At 42.6% G+C, this 27,967-nt stretch overlaps 2 protein-coding genes across 7 annotated transcripts in view; one reads left to right on the top strand and one right to left on the bottom strand.

Moving 5' to 3' along the window:
* Window positions 1-441: 441 nt before the first annotated feature.
* Window positions 442-22,493, top strand: LOC137441436 (leucine-zipper-like transcriptional regulator 1). 3 transcript variants are annotated; one of them, XM_068138964.1, is made up of 9 exons: window positions 442-950; window positions 6,218-6,272; window positions 11,011-11,269; window positions 12,040-12,119; window positions 12,910-12,988; window positions 14,453-14,499; window positions 15,987-16,107; window positions 17,057-17,243; window positions 17,582-22,493. In XM_068138964.1, exons 3-9 carry the CDS (start codon window positions 11,107-11,109, stop codon window positions 18,270-18,272), a joined length of 1,368 nt encoding a protein of 455 aa, XP_067995065.1. In that variant the 5' UTR covers window positions 442-950; window positions 6,218-6,272; window positions 11,011-11,106; the 3' UTR covers window positions 18,273-22,493. The 3 variants fall into 3 exon arrangements, with proteins under 3 accessions (XP_067995065.1, XP_067995066.1, XP_067995067.1); XM_068138965.1 differs by lacking the exon at window positions 442-950 and having other exon boundaries at window positions 6,061-6,272; XM_068138966.1 differs by lacking the exons at window positions 442-950; window positions 6,218-6,272 and having other exon boundaries at window positions 11,137-11,258.
* Window positions 22,471-27,967, bottom strand: part of EPB41L5 (erythrocyte membrane protein band 4.1 like 5) — a 62,764-nt gene continuing 57,267 nt past the window's right edge. For all 4 annotated transcript variants that reach the window (XM_068138960.1, XM_068138959.1, XM_068138962.1 and 1 more), the window contains one exon: window positions 22,471-27,625. In XM_068138960.1, the coding sequence (XP_067995061.1) occupies window positions 27,568-27,625 (58 nt within the window). In that variant the 3' untranslated portion in view covers window positions 22,471-27,567. The remainder of the gene's footprint in view (window positions 27,626-27,967) is intronic.

Genomic DNA, 27,967 nt, shown 5'->3' with positions numbered 1-27,967 from the left:
GCTTAGCATTAAAAAAATACCCACAACCCCAAAACCAGCGGCGTATATTATTACCATACTCAGATATATCGTACGTAGTATAATCGAAGGTATTCATATTATTCAGCTAGACCAGGCCACACACTTTGCATTGCTACGGACTAGGTATATTTATCAGCCTCCACATATGGTAAGCTAAAAAAATTAATTGCACTCCTTTTTAGGAGCAACACTAAGGAAAAAGCAGTAGCCTACACCCCAAAACATGTCAGCATTGAGAAGAAGCACATGTGGGCAGGGGAGTATCATTGTGACTGTTTTATGAAGCCCTATGCAGCTGTAAAGGATAAACAGCGAGGAGGAAAAAAAAACCAACAAAAAAGGCAAACCCGGTGGAAGCTAAAGCAGATGAGCAGAAAGCCACGGACACAAGTCCAAGCAAGCACAGGGGCTGGGGCTCAGAGGAAAGCGTACAGAGAGATCTTTGGGCTAAACGCCTATTTTAAAGGGCTTGGAACCGAGAGCAGAAACAAACAACTGCTCCCCGTACTCCCTCTTCCCAACAACAAACAAAAGAGAGAGGAAAAGAGAAACGGGGGGGAATTTTGTTTCTGGCTGTGTTCAGGCCAGAAACAGGCTTTTACACATTTCTCATGAATAACAGGTTTGTGCCACGGCGTTAAACGACTGCGTGGCGCTCCTCCCGGCTGTGTACCCAGCCCGCAAGACCGCTCAGCATCACGGCTTCCCACCTCCGAGACCACCCGCTTCCCCGCCTGCCTGCGGAGCCGGTCCTGCCTGCGGTCACGGCGGCCACGCTAGGGCCGCGACACGCGCAGCCTGTCCCCACCCGAGGGACAAGCCGCAGCGCCGTGGGCAGGCGACAGCACACCGAGCTGCTCCAACACCCGGCCGGCCCTGCCTGTCGCCGCCCGCCCTGGCCTCACCGCCGGCCTCGCCGCCCTCGTGAGGTGAGGGGGGAGCCCGGGGAGAGGGAGGAAGCAGCCAAAGACCTTCGGCTGCCGCCCCAGGGAGGGGGATCTCGCTCCGGGGTGTTGCCGGCCGAGCGGGAGAGGCCCGCCACCGCTACGGGCCCGCCCGCGGCAGCGCTCCTCGCCTCACGCTGTGCTGAGCGGCCTCCGGGCGAAGGCGCCCCGCAGCCTGCTGAGTGCTGGCGGCCTTCGCTCCCGCCGTGCTGCCGGCTCCCGGGGGGCTTCGGGAAGGGAAGATCACTCCCTTTTCCGCCGTTGAGTCTGCGTCCCCGCTTAGTGCCTGGGCGGGGGAGAAGCAGGGTATGGTGTGCCCCTGTGAAGGCAAACCTCAGGGCAGGCAGCGGGTGAGCTGGACTGGCTTTCCCAAGACGAACTTAATGGCTTTAAACTGGATGAGAGTAAATTTAGAACCTGAAAGAAGGTTGATGTAGATGTAAGGAAGAAGTTCTTCAGTGTGATGATGGTGTGACAGAAGCAGGTTGCCTGTAGAAACTGTGGATGCCCCCTCCATCGAAGTGTTTAAGACCAGTCTGGATGGGGCTGTGGGGAGCGAGGTCTAGTGGAAGGTGGCCCTGCCCTTTAGAGGAAGGTTGGAACTAGATGATCCTTAAGGTCCCTTACAGGTTTTTGTTTGTTTGTTTTGGTTTTGGTTTGTTTCTTTAAAAACAGAAAGAAAAACCCACAAACCAAAACAAACCAACCAAAACAAAACGCCACACCAAAACCACCACCTATTTTGTTATTGTTCCATGCCCTGTCGGGTCCAAACCCCAGCTGTAGCACTCAGGGAGGTGCCAGGGGCACAGCAGAAGGTGTGGTGATGGGCTCCAGCGGCTCCTGCTTCGGCCAGATCAACTTCGATGCCTGCCGGGGGAAAGCGTGCGTCTGAGAGCCTGTTGCTGCCACCCAGAGAAGCAGCAGAGGGAAATTGGTGAGGACACTGACCAGCTCTAATGCATGCACAGCATCAGCCTTACAGTACACACACAGTTATACCGTTGACACAAAGTTGCTTCCGTCCTAAGATACAAAAGGAAACAAAGCAGAAAGGAAGGAAGGGCTGTGCAGCCAGGAGACTGCTGGGGAAAGGGAGCCTGCGGCTTCCGTGATGCTGCGCAGGAGGTCTGTGGTAGGGCCAGCCAGAGCTCTTGTTTCCTTGCTTCCACTTTAGGAGATTCACCACCCTTTTGCGCGATCCTTTTTCCACAGTCAAAGAGCATAAAGCAACAAAATGCTTTCTACAGAGCAAAAGACAAAGAAATGCAACCATCCAAAACTCAAGCCAAAACGCATCTGGCTTGGGATGAATACTGGACCATGTTAGCAGAGAGTGAGGATTTTTCAGAGAGTCAGACTCCGGTCAAAAATGGACCCTGTCATTCGGAGGCTGAATATGAGAATAGCTTGCAAAACATTTTTTCAGGCTTTTAACAAAAGAGTTGGTCCTTCTTTTGCTCTGGTATCTAGGCTACACAGTGAATGCTCATGCATATCACTGGTTTTATTCACATGAGTAATTCCATTTGAATTTGGAGAGAAAATGTGTATGTGTAAAGTTACTCACACACTTTCTGTCTCCTTTGTATATTGAAATTATGTGGGGTTATTTTTTTTTCCCGTTTGTTGGTGCAGCCCAGTAACGGTTGACATCAAGGTTATTGTGAACCACCATGGTTATTATTACTGTTTGCCTGCGTGACACTTTTGTTTTCCTTGCCAGACTAAAATCTAGCCATTCCTCTCTGAGCAATCTATTCCAGCTATGCAATTGTATCATCTGGTTTTATGCAACCATCTTTCACCTGACTGTGAAAATTCATCTTCTCTATAAAAGGTCTATTTTGTGCTCAGTTTTTCCTCCAGTCATTCCTGACAGTCTTTCCAGTTGTGCCCTTGGATTCTTTCTCACGCAAGCGTCTCATGATTTCTCCCATATTGTGTCATCTAAATTCATACCGATTTTAACACGATATCTGGATGTTTTAGTATTTGCCAGCTGGAACACTTCTATTATCTCATTGCCAAATGTCTTCTCTTTCCTCCCTCCTATTTCTTCAAGCTACATCTTCTGCCATTCTCATAACCTCATGTGTCTTTTCTATCCCATTGTTCCATGTTTTCCCAAGGACAAAATATTTTGGGGACAAGAAAACCATACTGCCTGTCTTCCAGGAAGTGTGGCATTAAGTTGTAATTGTGGCTGAGTTTTATAAGATACTCATTTTCCTCAGTCAGAGAATATAAAGAACACAAGTAAAATTCATTTAATATCTTTTTGTTAATGGAAGATAATAGCTTTCCACTGATATACTCTCACCTATCAAGTATACACTATAGTACTCTAATTCCTGCCTGAGGAGATGAGGCAGACTGGGCAGTCACTGACTCCTTTGTCAACCAGAGTCTTTCTTCCTACCCTTGAAAATGTTGTGAATTAGCACAACTAGAGTCTCCCTTAGGAAATAAAGTATTTTGAATTTGCTTTGGCAGCAGGTCATGAGCTGTCAAGAAGATGCATTCAGTTACACCGAAGTACAGATTTATTATGTTCAGTCTCCAGGGTATCTACCTACTGTATCTTGAAACAATTCAACTAGTAAGTTTCTATGAAATCCCCAAATGATGCCTTCTAGGAACATTGAAAATTGCTGTTTCCAGGGGGAAGAGGTGATGACCCATGTATTGAAATAACCTATTTCCAGTGGTGACAGTATAAATTACTTCCAAAGAAAGGGTAAAAGGCCAAATACGTCTTAGAAACCCCTGTGAACATGGTAGGAGTTTCTCATTCCTTTTATCTTAAAGTGTGAGGACCAGGAACTGCATTTCCTCCTGCCATATCTAGAACATGAAAAACTACATGTTTATCTCAGCTAAGATCCAAAGAGCCATCTTGCTGCAGTGACACTCTACAGTCAGGACTTCTACCCCAGTTACAGGGGAGCACAATGGAGACTAAACTCTTGACATGCCTGTGGATGGAGTCACCCACAAGATCTTAAATAGGATTTGAAAAGCAGATAAGATTGCTGAAGGAAATATTTTACTAAGGACCAAAAATACATAAAGCCCATACACACACTGATTATCAGCATAAGCTTTTGATCAGGTATGTCTGGTGAACTGGATTTATGTGTCCATAACATGCTGTACTTGTGCCACCTACAGATGTGTATTTCAGGAATCTCCTTCTCAGAAACTTCTCTCAAAATTGGGTTGCAGTCAAATGATAACTGCAGCACTAGAAGTCATAATTAACAGATGACCTGGGGAGATCTACTACTTTTAAAAACCCATACTCTAATTTTTATTTAGAAAAAAGACCCATTTTTAAAATAAAACAAACCAACCAACAATGAAAAACTAAACCAACCTGACTCAAACCCCCAAACAAAACACAACAAGTGAGATTTTAATTTACTAAGGAAAATAAGCCATGAAAGTAAGGTAGTATAAATATATATTATTTTTTGGGGGGGGTCTGTGCCATAAAAATTTGATTTCAATACAGTGGCAAAGGTAATTTCCTGATTCACATTCTAGAGCTGTATATAAAAATATGACAATCATAGAAATATTTCCTTTTCCTGAATTTCTTTTCTCCAGACCACCCCCTCCACCATATGTGGGGAACAGATTAAATATTTACTCTATTACTCCAAGCCAAGAGCTATTTGTTTACTATATTAAAAAAAAATAAGAAGAAATATAGCTAGATTATAGAATCTACAACTGGATATTTTTATACTTCCTTATTTAATGAATTCTTATATTTTCCACTACTGTAGAATTCACTTTGTAATAGAGAGGGAGTAATCCTACAGAGTAATGAAAGTAAAGGACTTATTTTCTGAGTAAAAATCCACCAAAGGCAATATATGAATAATGTCAATTTGCAAAATTCAGTTTTGGAATTACATGCAAACATATAAATCTATTCTGCAATTCTGAAATTTTGAGCTTCAGCATTAATGGAATCTGAATAAAAGAAATGCAGTATCTTACCTGCAGAGCTCCATAAACAGGCAGACAAGCTGTTCACGAAGAGAGAACTCATCTGTGGTGCAGTAGAGGTGCCAATGCCCTGAGTGGACTAGGGCTGCATACTCTAGACGTAGTAGTACTTAAACATATAGGTTTACAGTATATAGAAAGTGTCATTATACATGACTGTTTTAGAAGAGTTACCTCCTTTGAAATACCTGTCCAGTACAAAACCCCCATTCTGAACAGTGATAGTGCTTAGGAATACTCCCCTAGACTTGGTAAAATTCAGGTGAGACTAATTGAACACAGAAGCCTTTCAGATTTTCTGTAAATTTTCATTATGTTTGCTTTATAAAGGTAACAGAGATGGTGGTGTTTTACTTGAAAGTACCAAGAATGTTCCTGAACTCGGAAATCAGCATGGATTCTGTGTCCCCCCCCCCAACATCAAGTTGTCTAATATGAGAATACAGCGTTCTGCATGGAAGGGTTCAAGAGCTGAGTTAAAAAAACTCAGTCATTAACAAAATGAAATAAAACCAACTCAACCAACCAAAGCCAACCAACCAAAACCCAACACCCTCACCCCCTCAAAAAACCAACCAACCAACTCCCCAAAAACCCCAATCAATACAAACCAACCAACACCCACCAAGAAACATGCCCCCCCAAAAAAACCCCAAGATACCCTACTTTTCTCACCCAATGAGGGTGAGGTTTCATATCTCCTTATATTTCAAAAGGCCTGATCCTTTTCAATCTGAAACCTCTGAGCATATTAAAAGCTGATGGGTATTAATCAGGGGACCAAAGGAGGAAAAAAAAAAAGCTTTAATGAAGATCTATTTATGGAATACTTTAAATAAATAAACCGTTTGTCTGAGAAACCACATCTAATAGAAATATAAATAATTACACCATGACCATACAGACTACATTTCCTGACGCGATTCCTGTCTTCCTACATTTCCTGAATTATTTGTATTATGAAACAGTGGTGAGGCGCCATTAATTGATAAGCACTCAGTGCTATAGTTACCGTGCTAATTGCAGCTCTTTAGGTCCTCATCTCACAGCTCCTCCAGCCGTTTGACAATTGGGATTGATTGCACAGGAGCTATTTTTAGAACGCGATGGCAGAAGCGTGTGGAGAGCAGCAGACATTTTTTTTGTGTGTGCGCGCTACAGCTGTTTGGGGAGGGGAAAAAAAAATGTTGGATAAAAATGTTCTTAGTTGTCTTTCTGGGAATTTTTTATAGAAATCCTGCTGAAGTTCGAGCTTCCTATTGGATAACCGACCGAGTTGACGCTGAGGTCAGTGTTGCATGACACACAGGATGTTGCTTGGTGACATTGTACTCAAGAGCCTGTCAGTCTTTGGAAACAGGACTGGTAAGGTAGATGAACTTCAGTGAGTCTTGTTCTATAGCAAGACAATCCAAGAGTCAAGCTTGTGATTTAAAACACCACTGATGAAAGGCAAGATTCAAGATAAACTTTGAATGTGTGTTTTTTTTTTCCCCCCAGCTCTGAAATTAGGCACTTTGTAAACTGATCTGCTTAAGTGATTGTAGCTCTGCTTCCAAGAATGCTTTACGGAGTCAATGGCAGTGATTCACAAGGGTCAGCTGATGCTCAGAAGGTGTGATTAGGAGGAGACACCCATTCAGGGAATCTCTGATTGGCCTTTTGTTATTCCATCCAGTTCACTGCATTACACAGAGTTCAGCTGGGGTAGATAAACAAGAGGACAGGATTTTGTTGCAAATCTACGGTATGAAATCAGCACTGCCTTCTGTAAATGTTTGTATAATAGGAGAATAACAGAGGTATGTGGGAAGAGGAATGACCAGTTTAATAGCTAGTAAAAACACCAACCAACCAAAAAAAGCTGAACAACAACTACAGCAGCACTCGAGAAACAACCATAAAACAGGGGGACAAGCCACAAACCAGTTTTACCTTTATGCAGCATTAACAGCAGAGACTATCACTTTCTTCACATTAAACTATATTGAGAACGTTTTTATACATTGGCACACTCACACAGCACTGCATCAGCAAATTTGGAGTGTTTCACTAAGGAGGTGTCTTTGTCCCCATTTTCTGTGGAAGCAAATAAATGAATTGGCTATGGTTACACAGAAGCTTGGCAGAGTTAGGCAGAGAATATGTGTCTCTCGACTTCAGCTACTTTTCCCTATTCATTTGCATACCATAAACTGACAGGGACTTGCACACCTCTAATGTGTCACTACTTCATACCTGCTAATTCCCCTGGAAAAAAGAAATGCACATCTTCATAAACGCTGCCAATCTTGTATTCTTCCAGGGAAAACATACAAAGAATATACATCCATTTTCTACAGCAATACATTACAGTACTTGCTTGCATAAAAAAAGATTAGCTCAATTTGAATAGCTGGTCTTGTCAGAATATGCTGCAAGAGATTCTTTAGCATGTTTTTGTCACCGAGTATATTGCAGTCTTACAAACAGTAAACTTTAGAGAGAAATTAGATAATAAATTAGATACACACATTTCTTAACATGAAAAAAATAAAATAAAATATATGACTGTCTCTTCTGTAACTTGTTTTACTGTAATCTTTGTTTTCCCCCAAATTATGTACAGCTTCCCCTGGACTTCTTTGTAAGTACCTGAAGAGAGCGATGCAGTAAGAATTCATCTTGTAAATGCTTCCTGGGTTCACTTTCTTTGGGAATAAATAGTGATGAGTCCAAATTTCAGATACAGAATTCAAATAGAATATTGAACATCTAGCAGATATCACTGTAGCATGTTGTCTTACTCTGTCTATTTGAATTTGAGGAATCAAAGTAATCGTGTCCTAACTCTCTATACGTGTGACAGAGAAGTCAGTCATATCAGGGAGATACTGGGCTACAATTCATTTAGTATTTTTAGGACGGTAGCAGTGGTGATAGAAAATGCAAAGACCTGGACATGCTACAAAAACCATTTCATAGCAGGAGTGATACTGGCCTGAGGTCAGCTAGGTTTTCAACAGCTCAGCACAAGCTTGATGGAGGCAATCTGATTTTAAAAAGGGAGATGAGTAGGTACCAGGCTTTATTTTCCAGCAGTATAGGAGGCTACTGCTGTTCTGGCCTGGAGGCAGCTTTTGAAGCAGGTTACAGTGAATGCCTGAAGGCATCACTGAGCCTGAAGGCTCAGCAGACTCAGCTCCAGAGTACCAGCATCCCCAGACTACTCCAGATAGTCTTCTTGCTTAAATGATAATTTGAGATGTAAAGACCTTCTTTTCTCATAGATTTTACATTGGCACTTTGCTGACGGATATTTCCTATAGCAGGGACCATGTGGGAATGTATGGCAATATCTGAACAGGAGTGCCTTGCTTCTACATCTTAAGGAAGCATGTGGCATGAAGGGATGACGAGGAGCCTCCAGTGTTCATGGGTGGAGTGAAAAAGGAAGACATGAAGGATTCTGAGAGAAAAATGAAAAGAAAGGCTTATTATAGCAGTACACAGAAAAAGGAAGGTTTATATAGCTGGCCACCATTATTCAACATGTTTATGGTCATAAAACTTGTTTTACAGAAACATCATATACATGTGTTGTGGGGCTTTAGAAATAATTTTACTGCTTGTTCATGATGCATCCAGGAGAACATTGCTCTTCCCTTTTTGTAACATGTCAGCTTTTGATGGAGATCGAAACACTTGAACATGTCCAGAGAAGGGCAACAAGGCTGGTGAGAGGCCTTGAATACAAGCCCTGTGAGGAGAGGCTGAGCGAGCTGGGATTGTTTAGCCTGGAGAAGAGAAGGCTCAGGGGAGACCTTATTGCCCTCTACAACTACCTGAGAGGTGGTTGTAGCCGGGAAGGGGTTGGTCTCTTCTCCCAGGCAACCAGCACCAGAACAAGGGGACACAGTCTCAAGCTGCACCAGGGGAGGTTTAGACTCGAGGTGAGGAGGAAGTTCTTCACTGAGTGAGTCATTCGCCATTGGAATGGGCTGCCCAGGGAGGTGGTGGAGTCACCGTCCCTGGAGGTGTTCAAGAGAGGATTGGACGTGGCACTTGGTGCCATGGTCTAGTCATGGGGTCTGTGTTTATAGGTTGGACTCGATGATCCTCAAGGTCTCTTCCAACCTCAGTTATACTGTGATACTGTGAGATACACAGAATCACACAATCAACCAGGCTGGAAGAGACATCCAAGATGATCAAGTCAAACTGATCACCCAACCTTGTCTGATCAACTAGACCATGGCACTAAGTGCCTCATCCAGTCTTTTCTTAAACACTGCCAGTGATGGTGACTCAGCCACCTCCCTGGGCAGCCCATTCCAGTGGGCAATCACTCTGGGAAGAACTTACTTCTAAGATCAAGCCTAAACTCCCCCCTGTGCAGTTTGAGACTGTGTGCTCTTGTTCTGTTCCTGGGAGAAGAGGCCAATCCCCACCTGGCTGCAGTCTCCCTTCAGATACTTTGTACTCTATGTACAGTAAGCCCTTACCCTGCAACCAGATGCACACAGGGTAAACTGTGCTTACATGGACTGTCACTGCCATACATACAGTGAAATACAGTTTTACACAATGAACTTCAAGGCACAGTTCATATGTCTTAAATGACACTGTGGCAATGCATACAGTGAAAATACTTGCATGTAGATCTGAGGGGGAGGGCTTTGTTTAACCTCACCTGATCATTGCTGTGTTTTTAACTGTTTGTTCTGGCTTAAAGTTTAAATTACTATTTGCAGGAAATAATTTACATTTCAAATAGTACCTGGAAGTGTTCTCTGATCTGACAGCAGCACTGCTGCTTTTATGCAGCATCCTTATGAATTATTCTGGGAAACACAAACTTTTAATCTAAGTTATCTCTCCAGAGAAGATAGCCTCTGGGAAGCATGGTGGCTACTTAGAAAAACGCACTTGGCACACATAGGTGAAGCCCCTGAAGGACTAAGCTGGAAGTTGATGAATGGCCCCAGTGCCTGCCTGCACTGCAGACATGAAATAATCAGGCTTTGTAAAAGCTTTGTTACTGTCATCACATTTATAAAGAGAGGAGGGGAAAATTTCCAGCCTTGATACTGCTTTGCTCAGAAAGGCTGTGGCCAACAGCTGCAATGAAACTTCTCTGTGGATGTCAATGTTTTTGTTGCTGTACGTCCAGAACAAATCTGGTATGTCTGCTGCTTTGTGGGTTTTGCTGGTTGTTAAAATTAGAAATAATTGGGCCAGGTAGGCATAGGTTTATTTCATTTGTCTTGGAAAGAGTCTCAATTCAAGAGAATGGATTTGCTGCACGATCATGAGCTGAGGGTTCTGACTTTACCCACTAGATGCTAAACAACTTTTGCTTAAGTGTGATATAAGTGCGGAAGACAAAAACTGTGGAAGCACAGGAAGGGTGCAGTGCTTTGGAGTATTTAATAGTTAATAGTGTGTCCATACTGACAGATTGTTGCCTATCAGTCTCCATCCTAGGTCCTCAATATGACTGGAATCTGGCTTTCACTGAAACAGTCTTGGAACTGGAAGGCTTTGTGGTCATGATATATTTTAAAGAGGATTAATAGAGAATGTTGTTCCTGGTCCTTCTGTCTTCACAGAACACATTGCCATCTTGTGGCAAGCGAAGGGATCGTGCCATTTTTAACATGCATCCCAACTGCAGGTCGCAGTCTTTAATTCGTGCTTTCTGAATTTTAGGTTCTGTTTGAAGTATTTTATAATGGCACAAGAAGACAGAGCCTTTCTTTCCACCACATTGCACATGCAGGGTATATGAATTAATTACTTCAGCTCACCCACGTTCTTTGGAAAGCTTGAAACTCTGGGAGTGCTCCTGTCCCAGTGGCACGAATGAGACCTGGGGAGTCAGCATTTCAAGCGCTTCACTTATATTAGCATACTATCACAGATGACCAAAATTGTGATAGGAATAAACAGAAAACACGGTAAATCTGTACTGTAAGGCAAAGACTTTGCTTATTTTCTATTATATTTTTTTTTAATCTCCAGCTATTTTGTTTTCTTTTTACAGATCAAGCAGGGTTTAAGCCCTGTCCCTGATGTTTTGTTTCCCCTGACATGGCTGTCCTTTGAACGTTAATACTTGGATAAGATCCCAGTTGCCAGCATGAAAGGACAAACTGCACACTGTGACTGGAAATCTGCACCCCAAAAGCAGCCCTCTCCCTGTGATCGATATAAGCACGCTTGTATTATTTGCAGAGGATTTATTTACCTCTATGGAGGACGGAACACTACCAGTCTTGGGGATTTTTGGAGGTATGACATAGGTAAGTTTGCATCTTCACTTGTCTGTCAGGATTAAAGAGATTTCTGCATCCAGCCCTGAAACTGGGGATGCTCGGTAATTAACAGGTTAACCACATTTAAAGTCTCTCCATCAAAATGATGGTTAAACTCTGTTTTGTTATTGGGCAAATGCTGCCTGTTGGTTCCTGTTGCAGGTGTCCCAGAAAATTTAGATTTCAGTTCTATTTTTATTTTCTTGACCAGCAATACTGAGTTATTTAAAACGTTCTAGTCCTAGCAAGAGATATCTGAGACATAGCATCCTTGACTGTAATGACGGAATAGTTTATGCATGGGAAGGTACACAAATGGAAAGGTTTATGCATGGGAAAGAACACAAAGGGAACACATGAATACAGTACCTCATAAGATTGTATTAATAATGCAAAATAAGCAATATTTTTACTTAATGTATAGTGTTCCCTGTTCAGTTGTTGTTAGTAGAATAAAGCAGAATTGTGCTGAGTTTGTGCTCAAGGATTAGTTGAATTTTGATGAAGGTAATAGTGTAGCACTAAACTAAAAGCAATAACAAGATCAATTTCTATTACATTTAAGCTTACCAAATAGAAAAATGCACATATTTAAGTAAAGTGCCCCAGTCTTCTGAACTAAGGGGAAAGATGACAAAATCCTTCCTTTTCCCCCACTGACTGTTAGTGCAGCCAAATTCAAAGCCAATCTTTTCGACTTTTCTCTAACGTTTATGTGTTGAGTGCACGACTGTCTTAACTTCAGCTTTGCTTTATAGTGAAAAATGAATGGGAAATGCTGGACTGCTCAAGAGATGGTCCAGAAGAACTGGAAGAGCATTCCATGGTGGCTTATAAGGTAGTAGAGCAAGAACTATGTTGTGTGTATCCTGGCATATATATTTATTTCCTATTATACAATGAGATAAATTGCCATACATTATTATGCACTGAAAGACTATACCCAGAAAATACTTCTGTGTCCCTGCAATTCTGGATGTAGCTGTACCAGTGTTTTGGAATCTTTCTGAATAAAGTGACAGTAGTTCAGCTTTGCAGCAGCGTGGAGCTCCCCCATTTCCTCAGTCAGTGCTCCATACATGATAGTAATACAAAAGAAAGACCTTGGCAGTATATTCTTTGACTTAGTCATGTAGTTGTAACAGTTGCTCTGAATTAATTTGCATGATGAATTACAGCATAGAAGAGGGATGGAGGAGTGAGGGCAAATAAAAATTACAGCTTTGACTGTAAGGGAAAAATAGAACTTAGGATATTGGGAGTTGCAACACAATGATGTATTTCTATAAACGTGCATAATCTACTATTACCTGAGCAATGCCTCTGAGAGCTCCAGATCTGCATCCCTCAAGCTGTCCCAGATTGACAAGGCAGCGAGCAAGTGGTTCTGGAATGCCATCCCCGTTAAAACAGCAGAACGTTCATCAGGGTTTCCTACCGGGAGACGATAAAGACATTAAGAGTCAGTGGCTTTTTATGATTGCCTCTTGAATTGTTAATAGGTCATTATATGCATTATTACTAATTATATTTTGGTGGTGGCAGACTTTTCATTCCAGAACTGATTTAAAAATTACTTTAGTGCTATATGCCTACCTGTAAGTGACAAATACTTCTGCACTTTGCAGGGCACCCTATACATTTTTGGTGGGATGGTGGATTCTGCTTTCACTCAAGCCAAAACTCCTCTCTGGATATATGATACTGGTATGATAACATTAGCCAGTCTTTTCCATGGGACATTCCAAGTCCATAGGTACTAATAAAGATTAAGAACCAAACTGTTTTCTGCTGCTAGTAACATAGCCTTCCTTAAACTTTCAAGGAAGTAATGTGTGTAAAACTCCCTAAAATGAGACTGTTATTTGATAGCTTAATCAGCTTTATTTAATAATATTTTATTCATATTTTTTAGGTATTTGAAGGTGTTAGAATTTTCAATCCCCCCCCCCCTCCAATTTTACTACTTGATCATAAACCAATAATTATTGAATGCAATATTGAAATTTTCTTATGCTACATAAAATTTTAAACCCAAGCTTTTTGTTTTATGATGGAAGAAAGTAGATCTCATTTTGTAATTTTTACTGAATAAATACATAATCTGGCAACAGATTGCACGATGGAATAGGAAAAAAACAACAAGTGTAAGTAAATGAGAAGGTACAAAATTAACATCAGCTTTCTGTAACACAGGGTTTTTTTTTCTTAAGAACAACCATTTGGGATTTTTCAAGTGTGTTTTCTAATAAAGGCAGTGCAACATGTGAATTTAATAGCAAGGTCATACACTGTATATCCTCCCTCTGGAAATACTCTCAGTAGTAACGGCTGCTTATTTTGATGTCAGATGGAGGAGAGAGAGAGAGATAATGATTTCTTTTCAAGCTAGTAAATCTTGTGGCAAGACCAAGATTTACATTTCTTGGCTTCTTTTGCTACTTCACTATATAACCTGAAGTCAGTGTTGTTGGTTTTTAAATCCTTTCTTTGACTTCTACCATTTCTTTGAAATACCTGCTGAAGGAATAGAGATTCTGAGATAGAATATATTTCATGAATGAGTTACTCAAAATTTGTTGCATGTCTGTTTTTTTCATGGTCATTATTTAGACTCTTTCCTGGCACCATACAGCTTTTAGCAGTGACAAGCTGCACTGCTGTTTCCTTCTGCCTCTGGTGCTGGGTATCTGATACTTCCCCTCTGTCACAGTGATCATAGATCAGTTATTTCTGTTATTGGAGGACTACTTTTAAGGAATCTGTGAAAAGGAACAAGAAAAACGAGGCTGTTGTCATAAGGTTGACATCACCATAATAATAAAAGCCGTACATCCATCAGTAAATCTGAGGCTTCTGCAAGTTCAGAAAATGCTGGAAATCAGAGAGCATTTCTGCACTGTGAAGTTTAGCCTTAGGGAAAAGGAAATACCGGAGGGTATCTACATGATTCAGTATCAGAAAAGGACACATGAAATGTAAACTATGTTTCCTGTGAGTCTCCTGGTACTTCTGTCTTAGCGGGACGCAAATTTCTTCATCTTTGTCAGTGGGAAACACCAGGATGAGACTGACTTGAAAATTAGAGCTGTAATTTGAAAAATTAGTGTTGGAGGAGTGTCCTCTTGTGGCCTGTGATGTAAACTGCGCTTTATTAAAACAATCCCCTAGATTCTGCAAGATGGACAGAGTGCCGTAACGTACCAGCAGAGACTGAGGTAAGGAGCCAGGAAGTGGTGAATGTGTGAATCAAATGCCTGTTGCTTTGTTGATTAAACAGATTGCTTTGAAATATGTTCCCCCAAACAGTTCCAATCTCATCTCTTCAGAGACATGTGGCTATACTTTATTTCTTTACACTTTCAGCAACTAAGGCTTTTTCCTTCTTTAAAACAGTGTTTAAAAATACTGCTCTTAAATTTTAAGTGCTATAAAAGAAGTTAAGTCCTCTCCTCTACTACTGCTTCTGTTTCTCTGAATTTCTTATCAAGAAAACTAATTTTAAATGGAATATTGCAACTGTGCATGAAGTCTGTGCTTTTTAAAGTGGAGTTGTGAAAACAGATTGGCAGTCACACTAATAAATTTTGAAATGTGAAGTGCTGCAGCATTTTTCATCTCTTCAGTCTGAACACGTGGGCTTACCAAGTTACTGCCACTTCTAAATGAAACCTCAGTGGAAGCATTTATGTCTTGGTCTTACGAGATTTGTTTTATATCACTCCATGTAAAGAATGACTCAGTTTTTGCTACTGGAACTTTAGTCTCACTATTACACTGTACTGTGAAATTGCAGGGAAAAAAATTGTTAAGATGTGACCCAATGACTGCTGTGGTTACCTCTGTTTGATAGAGGAGTCATGACAAAGTTTGAGACTGCTTGGTGGGGTTTTTTTTTTTGGGGGGGGGGGGGGGGAGGGAGCAAGGAGAAGGGGAAATGTTGATAAAATTTTGTTTATGTGCAATGAATATGATGGAAATAAGTATCAACTCTTTCTTACATATGGGAGTAAATGGTTTCTTGTAATTGTCCTAAACTGAATACAGAGAACATGACTCCCACACCTGTGAAAACAGGCTGCTGGAGAAGAAACAATAAAGAACAAAAGAGCGAAGCCAAATATTTGCCTACTATATTTTGGTTTGGCTTTAGCAGGGCTCCCCAGGTTTGGGTGAGCAAGTCTCAGCAGAGCTGAATACTGCTATGGACACAGTGGCAACCACCTGGTCTCCTGCTGAGGGTCTGGGTATAGCCTAGGACTTGTGGTAGGGCAAATCCAAACATTGCAGAGTGAGAGTTACTCTTCGGACTAAAGTTTTCTCAGTGTGGAAAGGTTGTGCTTGATGATGGAAAGAGCTATACTCCCCCATTACATTCCCCAAAATTGCCTGATACAAAGTGTTCTGAAACTCTGCCTAGCAGAAGTTGTGAAAGCAGTGCTGCTGATGTGAGTGCAGAGAAGGGAAGGCTGTAGGCAAGTGATTGTGTGGTGGGCTTAAGAAGGGAGAGTTGCTCAGGTTTGAGAATGGTTTGCATTTGCATCTATACAAGCTTCCACTGGCAGATTTATTCGTGTTCTGAAAGAAACTTAACACAACCCAAAGCCATGGTGTTCATTGCTTGAGAATATTCCCAAGACAGACATTGCTCCTGACAGGACTCAGACTATTAACAGCTCTTTGTCTTATTATTGAACCACCTTAGATCTCGGCACCAACTAACAGGAAAGGTCACAGTGCAGTAGTGTACCACTGCAGCATGTACATCTACGGGGGGTACGTTGGCATCAGAGGCATTTCTCAGGAGTTTTGGACTTTCCATTTTGGTAAGTTGAAAAGCATGATAAGGTTGTCATCTAGCATAAAACACTGACTGATGCAGGCAAGCACAGCTTGCTCTTTAAAGAATATTCTCATCAGTAGAAATGGTGTAATTAGTTTAGACTTCTGTTTGGCAGCATTTAGTGATGAATTCTGTCAATTAAACTAATACCCAGCTGAATTTAATTTAACTGTATTACACTGGGAGAAGTTTTGCAGTATTTTTAGAGCTGAAAAATAAGGAGAATTTATCTCTCTTTTTTTTTTTCTTCACCATACACTCAATTCTTCAAGGATTACCAAAAAGTTCCACATGCAGCAGAGACCCTGACTTCAGCCTATTAATGCCATCGTTTGACTCTCAAATTGAGAACTGACCATGGGGAGCCAAACCTGACAGGAGATGGTTTCATTAGCATATCCATCATTAATCCGGTGGTTGCAAACCAAATGATTCCCAGGGACTTCTTAAACGGCTAACTTTTGTTATCTGGTGGCCATTCAGTCACTGTTTTGAAATGAATGATGGCTATATCTCATCCTTCACTCCCTCACGGGCAGAACAAGCACAGACATTAATGAAGGAATGTTTTTGTTGACTGAGGTTTTTTTTTTTCCCCCTCTTACAGCCAGGAAATTATCTTTCTGTGTCGGAGTTAATGAATTAGCAAAGCCATAGGAAAAACTGCTCTGTAAATAACATTTCCGTGGCATCTGTCATACAGCATCTGACATTTCTGTTAAAAGTTTATTTCAAACTGCTATTTTAAATGCACTTTCTCAGAGTCTGATTTTTCAAATGCCCCTTTTTCAATGTCAGATCTTAGATTATAAGAAGCTTAGAGCAGAAACCCTCAACTCTCCAACAGAACAGTTACTTTGTTCTGGAAATAAACCCCTTCTCAAATACTAGGGTAAATTTGGTACATCTATAGATTAATATTTTGCTTTCAGATACAAGGAAATGGTTGTGCATTTCCACCCCATCTGACAGCACGGGCCCAGGAGCTCGGCATGGCCATTCTGCAGTTGTCTATCACACAGGCATGTACCTCTTTGGAGGACTGATGGGACTGAGTGAACAGAAGGACTTATGGAAGTGGGACTTCATAAGCAGCAGCTGGTCCAACATCAGAACAAGGTAAACTGTACTATTTGTTACACTAAATTAACACACAAAGAGAGAATTAATCTTACCATTTGATAGTGCTTGCAGGCAGAGAGGGAGATGTTGCCCTTTTGGCAGTTGCAGGAATTGTTCAGATCGTGTGTAGTACTGCTGCCATCTCTGGGGCCCCAGTTGGCTTTGCTGGGAAGAGCTGTTGGCAACACATTGATGCAGCTGTCAGCAGTGTAATTTTGAGGTTCCAGTGCAGCTGTTTAGCAGTCAGACTTTCAAATGAAGAGAAAAAACACAGGCTAAAAGCAGTGTCGTTTCCTACTGGTCTCCCTCTAACTGCTAGTTTCTCTTACATTTAGCCTGGGACCTCCTCCAGTGGTAGGTCATGCTTCAATAGTCTTCAAAGACTCGATGCTGATTTTTGGTGGAGGGATTTCAAATTCCAGTCCTAATGATGACCTCTGGCAGTACCATTTCCATACGCAGACATGGAAGAAGCTTAGCAGTACTACAAAGGCAAAGTTTTCTCCTAAGATGTATCACTGCATCTTGGGAATTGGTGTCGATTTCCAAACTACCTCAGATTTCACTGACACAGTCCCCAGCCATCAGAAGAGTAAGCAGAAGGACCATCACCAACTGGTCACCATCCCCAAGCACACTCGTTTTTGCAAGTACTTCCGTCAACAGCCCGCGTACCGAGTGCTCAGCAACAAGGAAAGAAATGCAATTGAAATGAAAACCTTCAGTTTGCCTCTGGAGCCTGCAGGCTTTTGTGCCTTTCGATCCACTTCAGAGGCACAACTAGACCCAAACAGGGCAACAAATGTGGAATCAAAGGACAGGTCTCTCCATCTGTTTGTCTCTTCAGAAAAAAAGACTTTTGCTGCTGCTCAGGTTGTCAGAGAAGAGGAAGGAGCCATCACTCAGGACACGGCTCCAGTGGATGAAGTTAGCTGTGATACTAATGTGCTGCTGCTCCTTGGGGGGAAACCTTTGTCCAGCTTCTCTGAGATCTCATTCTGGCAAATGGAGTTTGATACCTTCTAATGGCTTTGATTACAAAGTAAAAGAATACATTCCCACCAATGTGCCAGTAGGTGGTAAACCAACTGCTTGCCACTGTCTTCAGTTTCCTGTCAGTATACTGGGGGAAAAAAAACCACAAAAAAAACCTTGTCATGCTTGCTGTTAACTGATATTTTACAATGTGAAAAATATGCATATTTAAGTCAGAACTTACATGTAAGTTGCAGTTTCTGAGAGGAGGCTGTTGGAATGCTGCTCTTTTTGTTACATTTCTTCTGGTCAGTTGATAGCCTTTCAGATTGCTGTGGCTGATGCTGCCTCAGAAGTCAGAACGAGGAACCCTCACTGGCTCCATAGTGACCATTTCAGGGGCAAAACCTGCTCATTCTGCACCCCTGAACCTGTATTTGCATCAAGTTTGTCAGTGTTACGGTCACACTAGAGTGAGAGTGTTCTTTGCACAAATGTATTTGCAATGCAAGATGGCCTGTAACAAAGAAACCCATCAGACAAGTTAAGCAGATGAAATCCAGAAGATAACTCAAGAACTGCATCTAAAACTGAGGAGGTGAAACCACAAGTTCCCCCTGAAAATCAACCAGGGAGTGCATTACTCCTGGAAGAATAAAACCATTGCTCAGTGAATGCTAGTTTTAATGACTGAACACAGACCAAAAGGGTTTGACTTTCTCTTGGAAAAAGAAAGGGTAAAGCTTGACACAAACATAAACTTTTGGATTGGTAACTCAGATTTTAGCCACAAAGGCATTTCTGTTTTTCCAACTCCATCTCTCTCCCTTCTGTCAACATATGTAGTATTTGTTACACATTTCTTCCCTATTCTGATAAATCCTGAGTTCATCTTCAGTTTTTAGTTTGTTGAGAAGTGCTGTGGTAACATTGTCCATTCTTTCAAAGCATTTATTTCTGTAGAAGTTCATGGATTCATTGGTTTGGGTTGGAAGGGACCTTAAAGATCCTCTGGGTCCAAACCCCTGCCATAGGCAGAGACACCTTCCACTAGCCCAGGTTTCTTAAGGCCTCATCCAACCTGGCCTTGAGCACCTCCAGGGAAGGGGCACCCATGACCTCCAAGGGCAACCTGTTTCAGTGTCTCACCACCCTCATTTTAAAGGCTAAATCTACCCTCTTCCTGGCCTTCTGACAGTTTCAGCCACCTGTAAGAAGAAATGTTAACATCTGAAATTACTGAAAAGCTTAATACTTCTGGATATTTGAAATGATCACCTTTCTAAAGTTTCATAGGAAAAATGAATTTCAAGTATTTACAGATACTTTCATTATGTCTTCACAAGTAGCTGGCACATGAATTCCATAGGAGAGTTGTAGATGAGTTGACAAAAAGCTGCTTTAGAGTTATTTGGACCTTCCTTGTCCTCTGCTTGGAAGCAGAGAGGATTGCATGCTGTCCTGTAAGTAAAGCCTGCTACACTTCATAGCACTGTGTGCTCATTTTCTGAGCTTTCATGAATGTAATATATTTATTTTTCTTCTCAAATGCAACCAAGAACTTAACCTTTCTGAACAAGGAACATAGACCCACAAGCCTCAGACATCTTATGGGACTTCAGCCAGCCTTAAGGGCTGCCCAGGCTTTGAACTTCTCTTCCAAGACAAGGGATTGCCCACCTTGAGAAGGCATGTTCAGAAAGGACTTACCTTCAGCAGGTGAGCCGAGTGCTCACAGTGCATTGCACACTGGTGAGCCTGCAGCCTGTTTTCCCTTTGCTGGCTGACGTGTCCATTTTGGCACTCTGCAGCAAGCTGACGTGACATACAGGCTTCTGTCTTGGGTTGATGAGGGAAGGAAATTTAATTGCAAAGGGCAACAGTAAACCTGTGATTTTCCAAGTCACACGAAGGCCTCCTGGCAGGCACAGATATCCTGGGGACGTGCAAGAGCCCCAGGAAAATGCCATCCAGCCTCTGCCATTCCTTTCTTCCTCCCTCCCAAACTCTCTTCCCTTTGGCAGCCTCATGAAGGGTTTAACATTTGCTTGGAGCCAACACAGACAGGACATGAGCCAGCCCAAAGGCAATGGCTTGGCACAAGCAGGAAAAAGCAGCTTGCAGAACGTGCCCATCTCCCCCGTTTCCTCCCCTCTGCTGGCATGTCAGGTCAGGTGGCTGCACCAGTGCCTTTGGCACAGCACCAGCTTCTCCCAGGAGATCCTAAACATCTCAAACTGGCTTGATACTGCAGGGACCTTGCTGTTCCCCAGCCCTTGTAGAAGACACAAGGTGTGCAGCAGCTCAAGGAGGGGCTGCGTCTGGGGAGATGTGGGCTCAGGGCTTGCTGGTGGAAGGCTGAATTGCAGTTAAGCCCTGGTAAGGCTATGGGAGAGAAGGAAGCTCCAATCCCAAAAGTGGGACTGTGTGCAACAGCAGAGTCCCTGAAGCCACCAGAGGCTGTTTCTTCCTTTGCTGACCCATTCTCAAGTCATTAAAAAGCAAGGGTAAGCTCAAGCTGGAAGGGGTCTGAGATGTGAAGTCATCCCTCAGCCACTCATCCAGCAGAATGCAGCACTTCAGTCAGGTCTGCGTTTTAGGTTCTATCCTAAAAAATATTCCCAGTAACCAGGACCTAGGCACACAACCTTTGCTCACACCACTGCATCACAATTTGCTGGTCATCTTCCCTTCCAAAACTCAGCCAGTGCTATCAACTACATGTAACAAGGTTCTCAGAGCATCTCAAGTAGTTTCCGTTCTTGTTTTCCTGGCACATTTTTATCTAACAGTCTCCTTTTCACAGGGGAAGAGAAGAGCCTTTGTAGATGTGCTGGAGATATTTCTCCATAACTGTAGCAGCTAATGAGAATTCATCCCAGCCCCAAATGAGTGACTAAAAGCTGCTGCCATCTGAAAGCTCTGTGGTGGCCTGCATGAAATAATGAATGGACTTACTCCAGCTAATGGCAACTGCTTAGGAACAGAACAAAAGACACCACACCCTTTTTGGCTGAGCAAGCCTGGATGGGCTGCCACCAAAGCTAGCTGATTTAAAATGTCTTTGAACAAAAGGGAAGCTTGCAGGTGTATTTGGTGTGCCCACAGTCCAATACAGTCCACAGAATAAAAGCAAAAGGATGCAGCGTTCTTTGGGTATCGTGTCTGAGATGGGAGATGCACTTCTGTGTCACAGATCATACCCACCGGAGACAAAGTGCTCAGCCCTCACTGTCTCAACAGACTGATTGTCTTGAATTACCACTTGGTTTCTGAACATTAAAATGCATGAATGGCAGAGAGACTTTCTTTTAAAATATGGACAGTTAATGAGGTGTTTTGGCTTTGGGTTTTTTTTGGTAAATAACCACCTGAACATGTTTCACTGAATTATAAATGGATTTGAAGAAGATTCACTTATCAGTGGGATCATTGTTTGACAAGAAATTATTCCCCAAGGGAAATTACTTTCTATGAGCCTTATTAATTAGAATGGAATTATTTCTTCTCCTTTTGATGCTTTCCTGAGTTTATTAATTATTGTGAAATGATCAAATGGTTTGGTCATCTTTTGCTGCCTCTTTCAGCATTTCACCAAAGTCAGGGTTTGGAAATAAACAGCTCCCTTAGAATGACCATTTAGCATCCCTGTACTTTGAAGGTGGAACAACTCTTCTGGGAAGTAAAAGCTGATTGCTCAGTTAACGAGCATGCACGCCTGTCCGCATGTTGTGGAACTACACTTGGAAGTTCAAACCAGGAGGCACACAACTCAGTACTTGATTTTCAAAATCACTGAGCACCTGATGGTCCTCCTGGTCAATCTCTGCTCTTTTGGAAAGAAGGAAATGATTTCTTTAGCATCTACCTGCAAGTTCAGATGCCACCTTGAAGGCACTGAGTTAATTGACAGCAAGCTCAGTTTCTAACACAGCCTGCAGCTTTGAAATCCCAATTAAGTTTGCAAATCTTTCTCCAGCTCAGGTGCCCTTCTCTTAAATTAGAAGCTGCCAAGTGACCTTGGCACACAGACAAAGAAAATGCAGTCCTGCAGAGAGTGAATGTGCTGCCAGAGGCTCCTTCAATTGAGGATCAAGGAGTGCTCAGCAAGTGTCGGCCGCAGACTTTTGGCTTCAATTCCAGGGGTGGAGCAGCCCACCAGCTCCCCCCTCACAGCTCACCTCCCATGTCCTGGTCCATCCAGCTGCCTTTTACTGCCACAGCAGCGTAGTACAGTGGCGTGTAAGGATGACTCTGCGAGACATTCATGCTGATGTGGTATATTTAAGACAAAACTACAGTAAAAACATTTCAAGATTAATTTGAGTGGACTACAAGTCACAGTTTCTTGTTCCCAGGTACATTTCCATACAGATTTCAGTGCAGTGCCTCGAACAGTTCATACATCGCTACTGTGAAACAGAAGAGGGTGCAGTTTGTTTTATAAAAACCCCAACAAATAAATTATACATTGAGAGCTATTGCCAAGCTGTACATATAAAAAATAGAAATACAGTAGTTAGTGAGGCCTTACCAACAACAAAAATACCTAGCTAAAAAAATATTCTTACTTACTTTAAAAATAAGTTTGTCCAGTTACAGGTAAGGAGGGTGTGTGTGTGTTTATGCAGCACAGCACTCAAGCTGAACAGTGACAAGCAGGTGAATTCTGTAGGAGAACCTTGCAGCTCCCCGCTGCACAGGGTCCGACACTGCCAGCAGGGCAGCAGCCACTGCCTGTTCCCAGCGGGCGCACACAGCCACGCGTGATGCTGCCAAGCCACAGATCCTGGCTGCCTCTGCCCACCACTTGGCTCTCCTGGTCACCCCTAGACACCTCATCCAGACAGTGCAGCACTTAATGACATCACATCAAGTCTATCCACCTCCATTTGAGCACTGTGGGGAGGACCCTATGCTTGTGCCTATGGTGCTCACACTCAGACCAAACACACACAGATCACACCTGCACCACTGAAACGCCATTAGCATGGATTAGGTTTATTTTTTGGTATAAAAGTTACGATTGTCCAGCTGCATTTGAAAGCTGTGACATTCCCGTGTCTAACAGCTATATATATACACACTACAGCTATCCAGACTACAAAACACTCTCTGTGCCCAGATACGAGTTTTAAATGCTAGCTGGCCATGAAACATAGCTGCTAGCAATCTGCAGAAGGTTGGGGGTGTACCAGAATATATTCACAATGTGAAAAATACATCCAGTGCTGCTTGTCAAGGACATGCTGATCTTCACAGTACGGCTTTGCTTCAAGAAATGAGAATGAGCAAGGGGCAGACAAATGGGCAACAGCCAAGGGCTGAAAACAGCAAATGTAACTGTACTGTTCACCTGAGCTGCTCTGCTACTGCTGCAAATTTTCTTCCCAAAGTTTTGCCCTGAATTTTTTTCCACAACATAAGCTCTTACACAGCTGTCTTTGACAAAATATTCGTGGAATTGAAGATTCAAATAACATACATTCAAGCCAATTCATTATCCAGGACTGACAACCAGCTAAACAGTTATTTTATCTCATATGACTAACCTAACATGAAACCTCCTCACCTCCGAACTAAAGAGATTTCCTTGCTCAAGTTCAAGAGGGCCTGAACTCCCACATTTTCATACATATATCAGAAGCCTGTACTAGCACTACCACATGCTCAGCATGTGGAGACTCTGTTTTCTTCCTGCTGGACTAAATGGGTGAAGCTGAAATGCAGTTCTGCCATCCAGCACCTCCTAAGATTAATCAGTTGAGGATACGGGCTGAGGGGTTTATGTTAGATAAATGTTAAGATTTCTATGAAACGTTCTACTCCAATCACTTAGGGAGTGTGACTGGAGTAAAATCACTTCTAGATCCAGTCACATTTTTAGTTTAAGACAGATTTTTTTTTTTAAATTCTAGAATTAACAAAAGCATCCATCTCCAATCAGCACTGCATGCAGAGCAAGAGGGCACAGGGCCAGTGAATGAGGGCAGGCTGCGACATGCACTGAGAAGTTAATGGAAGAAAACTTCGGGGAGGGGAAGAGACTTCTGGTTGTTGAGGTTGGGGTTTTTTGGTTTTGTTTTTGAAATCAGGGAGCTGGCATTGCCAAAAGACTGCAACAGAACGTGCATTTATCCATTCCTGTCAACTCTTACAGCCTTTAAGTGGCTGGCAAATCTGCCAACATCCCAGTGCCAAATGTCTAGACATAAATACCAAAATACCCCACTTTCAGAGGATGGTTGGATCTTACAGCCAATCAATACTATAGCAATGGTAAGAAAATCCATTTTCCTCAGTAGTACCCAGGCAGTACTTTATAACATTAACTGTGTTTATAACATTAGCTGCATTAGACCTATTTGTATTTGATACAATGCAGGTGATGAGTCATGCTGTTACCTGGTAGCCAGCTGTGATACATCAGGACACCTACAGTTTTAAAGCAAAATAACAATGCCAAACTGCAGGATGTTCAGGTATCTACCCCTTTCTCTGTTCACCTCATAGACCCTTAGTCTCACCAGGCTCCCCATAATATAAAGAGGGATTTGGATTAGCTAAACAAAGCTACACTGAGGTAAATAGAGTGAAGATTGGCTCCGAGTGTCAGATACCATTGGAAACTGAGTTGGGTTTGTGGCCCCAAACCCTAGAAAACTCAAGTCCCAATTTAAGAGTTGAAAATTTTGAATTGTTAAAATAGTTTCAAGCATCAGCTCTCTGAAAATTGAGGAAAATCTTGCCCCTCTGAAACTTTGTTGCATGCATGTATGCAAACACAACATTCTCTTCCTATCAACACTATGCCAACCACACTGAAGTATCAGCTGGCTACTTAGAACAACTTATATTTTAGGGGGACACACTCCCCACATGTTATTTACTCGTTATCTGGGGCATGTGATTGCCTGGGAGGATTCCAAGATGCTATTAGACATGCAATGCTGTGGAACCATAAACTTGTGTTATTCTGCTTTTGGGAGGGATTCAAGCTAACAGTTCACAGAGCTCCTGAACCCAGTGGGAAGAGTCAAATATCAAACGTGCCTTAAAGAAAATGCTGGTACTGCATTCTGTCTATTTACACACCCAACACATGTAGCTGGCGCATGCCAGCTCAGCTGCTGAGCAAACAGATCAATAGCAAGTGCCAAGTTTCCCCACACAGTCCTGGCTTTGTGCAGGAAGCAGGCTGTTGCAGCCATAGCTTCCCTTTTCCTGCAGCAAGTTTGCTGAAAACTCTGCTATTAATCCAGACTAAGACATTTTATATTTGATTTTGGGAACCTTCTGTATTTTTTGATATGCAATAAGGCTCACACTTAAAAGTATAAAAAATAGCCAATAGCCAATGGGAATTAATGGCAGAGCTGAATGGTTAGTGAACAGAACACTCCACCTGGTCCAGAGCAGCAGCTCCCCTCTGGCTGGCAGCGTGCAGAGCAGGGAGTCTGCCCAGCATTTGGGGCTGGCTGGAAAAGGGACATGAAATGCTTGCCACCAGTTTTGACTCTCAGTTCTTCAGGCAATAGCTGCAAATCATTGTCTGCAGAGAGTCACTCTGGTACATCAATCCTGAAAGCTCCCCATGGGTCTCTAGTTCTCTATTAAGGCCTCAGGGATTTTGAGGAGTAGCAGTGGGCCACGCAAATGCCACGTGGCATCTTCCTTCACACTCATTCAACATCTCACAAACAAGAGCTGCTCTGAAAGAAGCAGCCTAGCTGGGCACCAGTGTGCTTGCACAACCCACAGTGGTTTGGTCCAAGTCTTTGTCTACACTGAGAGACACACACACACACAGCCAGTGTGCAGAAGCGAAGTTGTGCACACAGGTTACAGGACCAACTCTCATATTTAACTTGTTTCTCAGAACTACATGTACATAAATATTCATAAACAGCAGCACTATGCAGAAACCATCCTCAAACCCCAGTCATATGTACAAACCTCCTCCTAAGAAAGAAAGGTCCCAGTTGTTTCATCTGTGCTTCCATGCTAGGAGATGTGGAGTTCGTCATCAGCCTTCATCCTCACGTCTCTTCCCTGGCTCTGCATTGACCTTTTTCACAGGCTGTCCCCCCAGGGCTCATGTGCTTGCCTCCACATGAGAATCCTGCTGACCAGGACTCAAACTGCACCCTGTACTTCATTCATCTGAGGACCTAAAGGCCTTTACCATCTCTGTGGAGCTCTTGCAAGTGCTCCTACCTTCCTTCTGCAAAGGAGCCAACTGCTTGCCGGAACTTTTAATCTTTTTTCTTCCTCCTGTTTTCAACTTATTTTTTCTATTCTTTGTTCTACACACAACTATTAGCTGACACTTGCAACAGTGGAACGGCGACACTTGGTGGTGTTCAGAAGTGATCTAGTTTTACCCTCATGCCACAGCACCTGGAAACAACACCCAAAATGAACAGAACCAAGAAAATTCTTTCCCTTCCTAGTCCTGTATGACGAGACTACCCAAAAGCAGTTCCTGAAGTAAGCGGTACTCGTCCTGTCACTGCTTTAGCAGTTAAAACTCACATGTCCCCAACCCAGAATGCATCTGTTTGAGTAATACAGGAAATTAATCAGTGTCAAGACATAGGACTTCTGCTGTAGCCTGCTAATGCTGTTGGGCAGGCTAATTTTCCTTTTCCTTCTTGCAGTGAGCAGCTCAAATCCAGTCAGTGTAGTTTGTCACTGATGGACTAGTTCATTTTTTCGTTTTTTCCAGGTACTGTAACAAGAGGTGCAAGGATTATTAATAGGTTTAAGGCCAAAAAGGAGAGTAGGTGTTGGTAAAATAAAGGAAAAACACAAGGAATAACAACACAGAAGAAAACGTCCTTGGCCATACGAAGCAGTCATCACTACTATGAGCCACCATACATAGCATGGCCACAAGGTGGCCCTACAAATTCTCCTAACCTTTCCAATGTTAATCTACAGAGGTCAGGGATACCATCCTCACACACTACATCACAGCTAACAGAACAGTTAATGCTTTCCATTAATACCTGAGAGGCAGCACAGGGTGAGTAGGACAAAACTTAGCGTGAGCAGAACACAACTAGATTCTGTTTCTCATGTTCAGAACTAACTCCAATGTGGCATTTCACTTCTGCGGGAGAAGATCAAATGTGCATGTGGTTTTATATCCTGCTTTAGATTGTAATTCCAGTTAGGTTGTAGTAAATGCTGAAGTCTCTTCCTGGATCCTAGCAAATCAGCTGGCTGTTGGACTCCCATTCATCAAGACTTTGGTCCCAAGCAAGTCTTTTGGAAGGATCCCTTGGAGATGTGTTAGGAGATTGGAGTTTTTACAAGGTGAGAAGTGCAAAAATTCCTTCTTCTAGAGTTCAGTGGTGAGTAAACATTTTGCTCTTATTGTAGCATCCTCAATAGCTGGGCTGAAGGGGAAACCAAAACAAACAAAACACAAAAGGCCCTGTAAATACACTTCTCCAAAATGACCTGCCATGGTGGATTAAAAAAGAAAAAGCTTAATATGGTTCTGAGGAGTGTTAGTAGCTGTTCCACTCACAATTTAATGAGGCCAGCAGACAACTGCAGAAGAGCAAAGTGAATCAGTTTCACACAGTGCAGCAGTAGCATCATTGCCATCCACATCTGCACTGGAAGAGGTTCACTGAATGTCACTGCCACCAATCTGCCCCACCAGCACAGCAAAATGGAATAAGCAAGGGGGAAAAGGTTGCAGCAGATCCTGTTCTCTGACTTCCCTACAGCTG

This window comes from Melanerpes formicivorus, unplaced genomic scaffold (assembly GCF_026170545.1).
Source record: "Melanerpes formicivorus ecotype bairdi unplaced genomic scaffold, bMelFor1.0.p_v2 SCAF_5, whole genome shotgun sequence".
Classification (NCBI taxonomy): domain Eukaryota; kingdom Metazoa; phylum Chordata; class Aves; order Piciformes; family Picidae; genus Melanerpes; species Melanerpes formicivorus.
Note: the sequence above shows the minus strand (reverse complement) of the source record. Positions and strands in the feature narration are given on the sequence as shown.

Excerpts from the sequence above, each read along its gene's own strand:
- LOC137441436 (XM_068138964.1), top strand. The coding sequence starts at position 11,107 with ATGAAAGGACAAACTGCACACTGTGACTGGAAATCTGCACCCCAAAAG. Across the intron at positions 12,120-12,909 it reads ATTCCATGGTGGCTTATAAG|GGCACCCTATACATTTTTGG; the intron begins GTAGTAGAGCAA and ends TGCACTTTGCAG. Across the intron at positions 14,500-15,986 it reads ACGTACCAGCAGAGACTGAG|ATCTCGGCACCAACTAACAG; the intron begins GTAAGGAGCCAG and ends GAACCACCTTAG.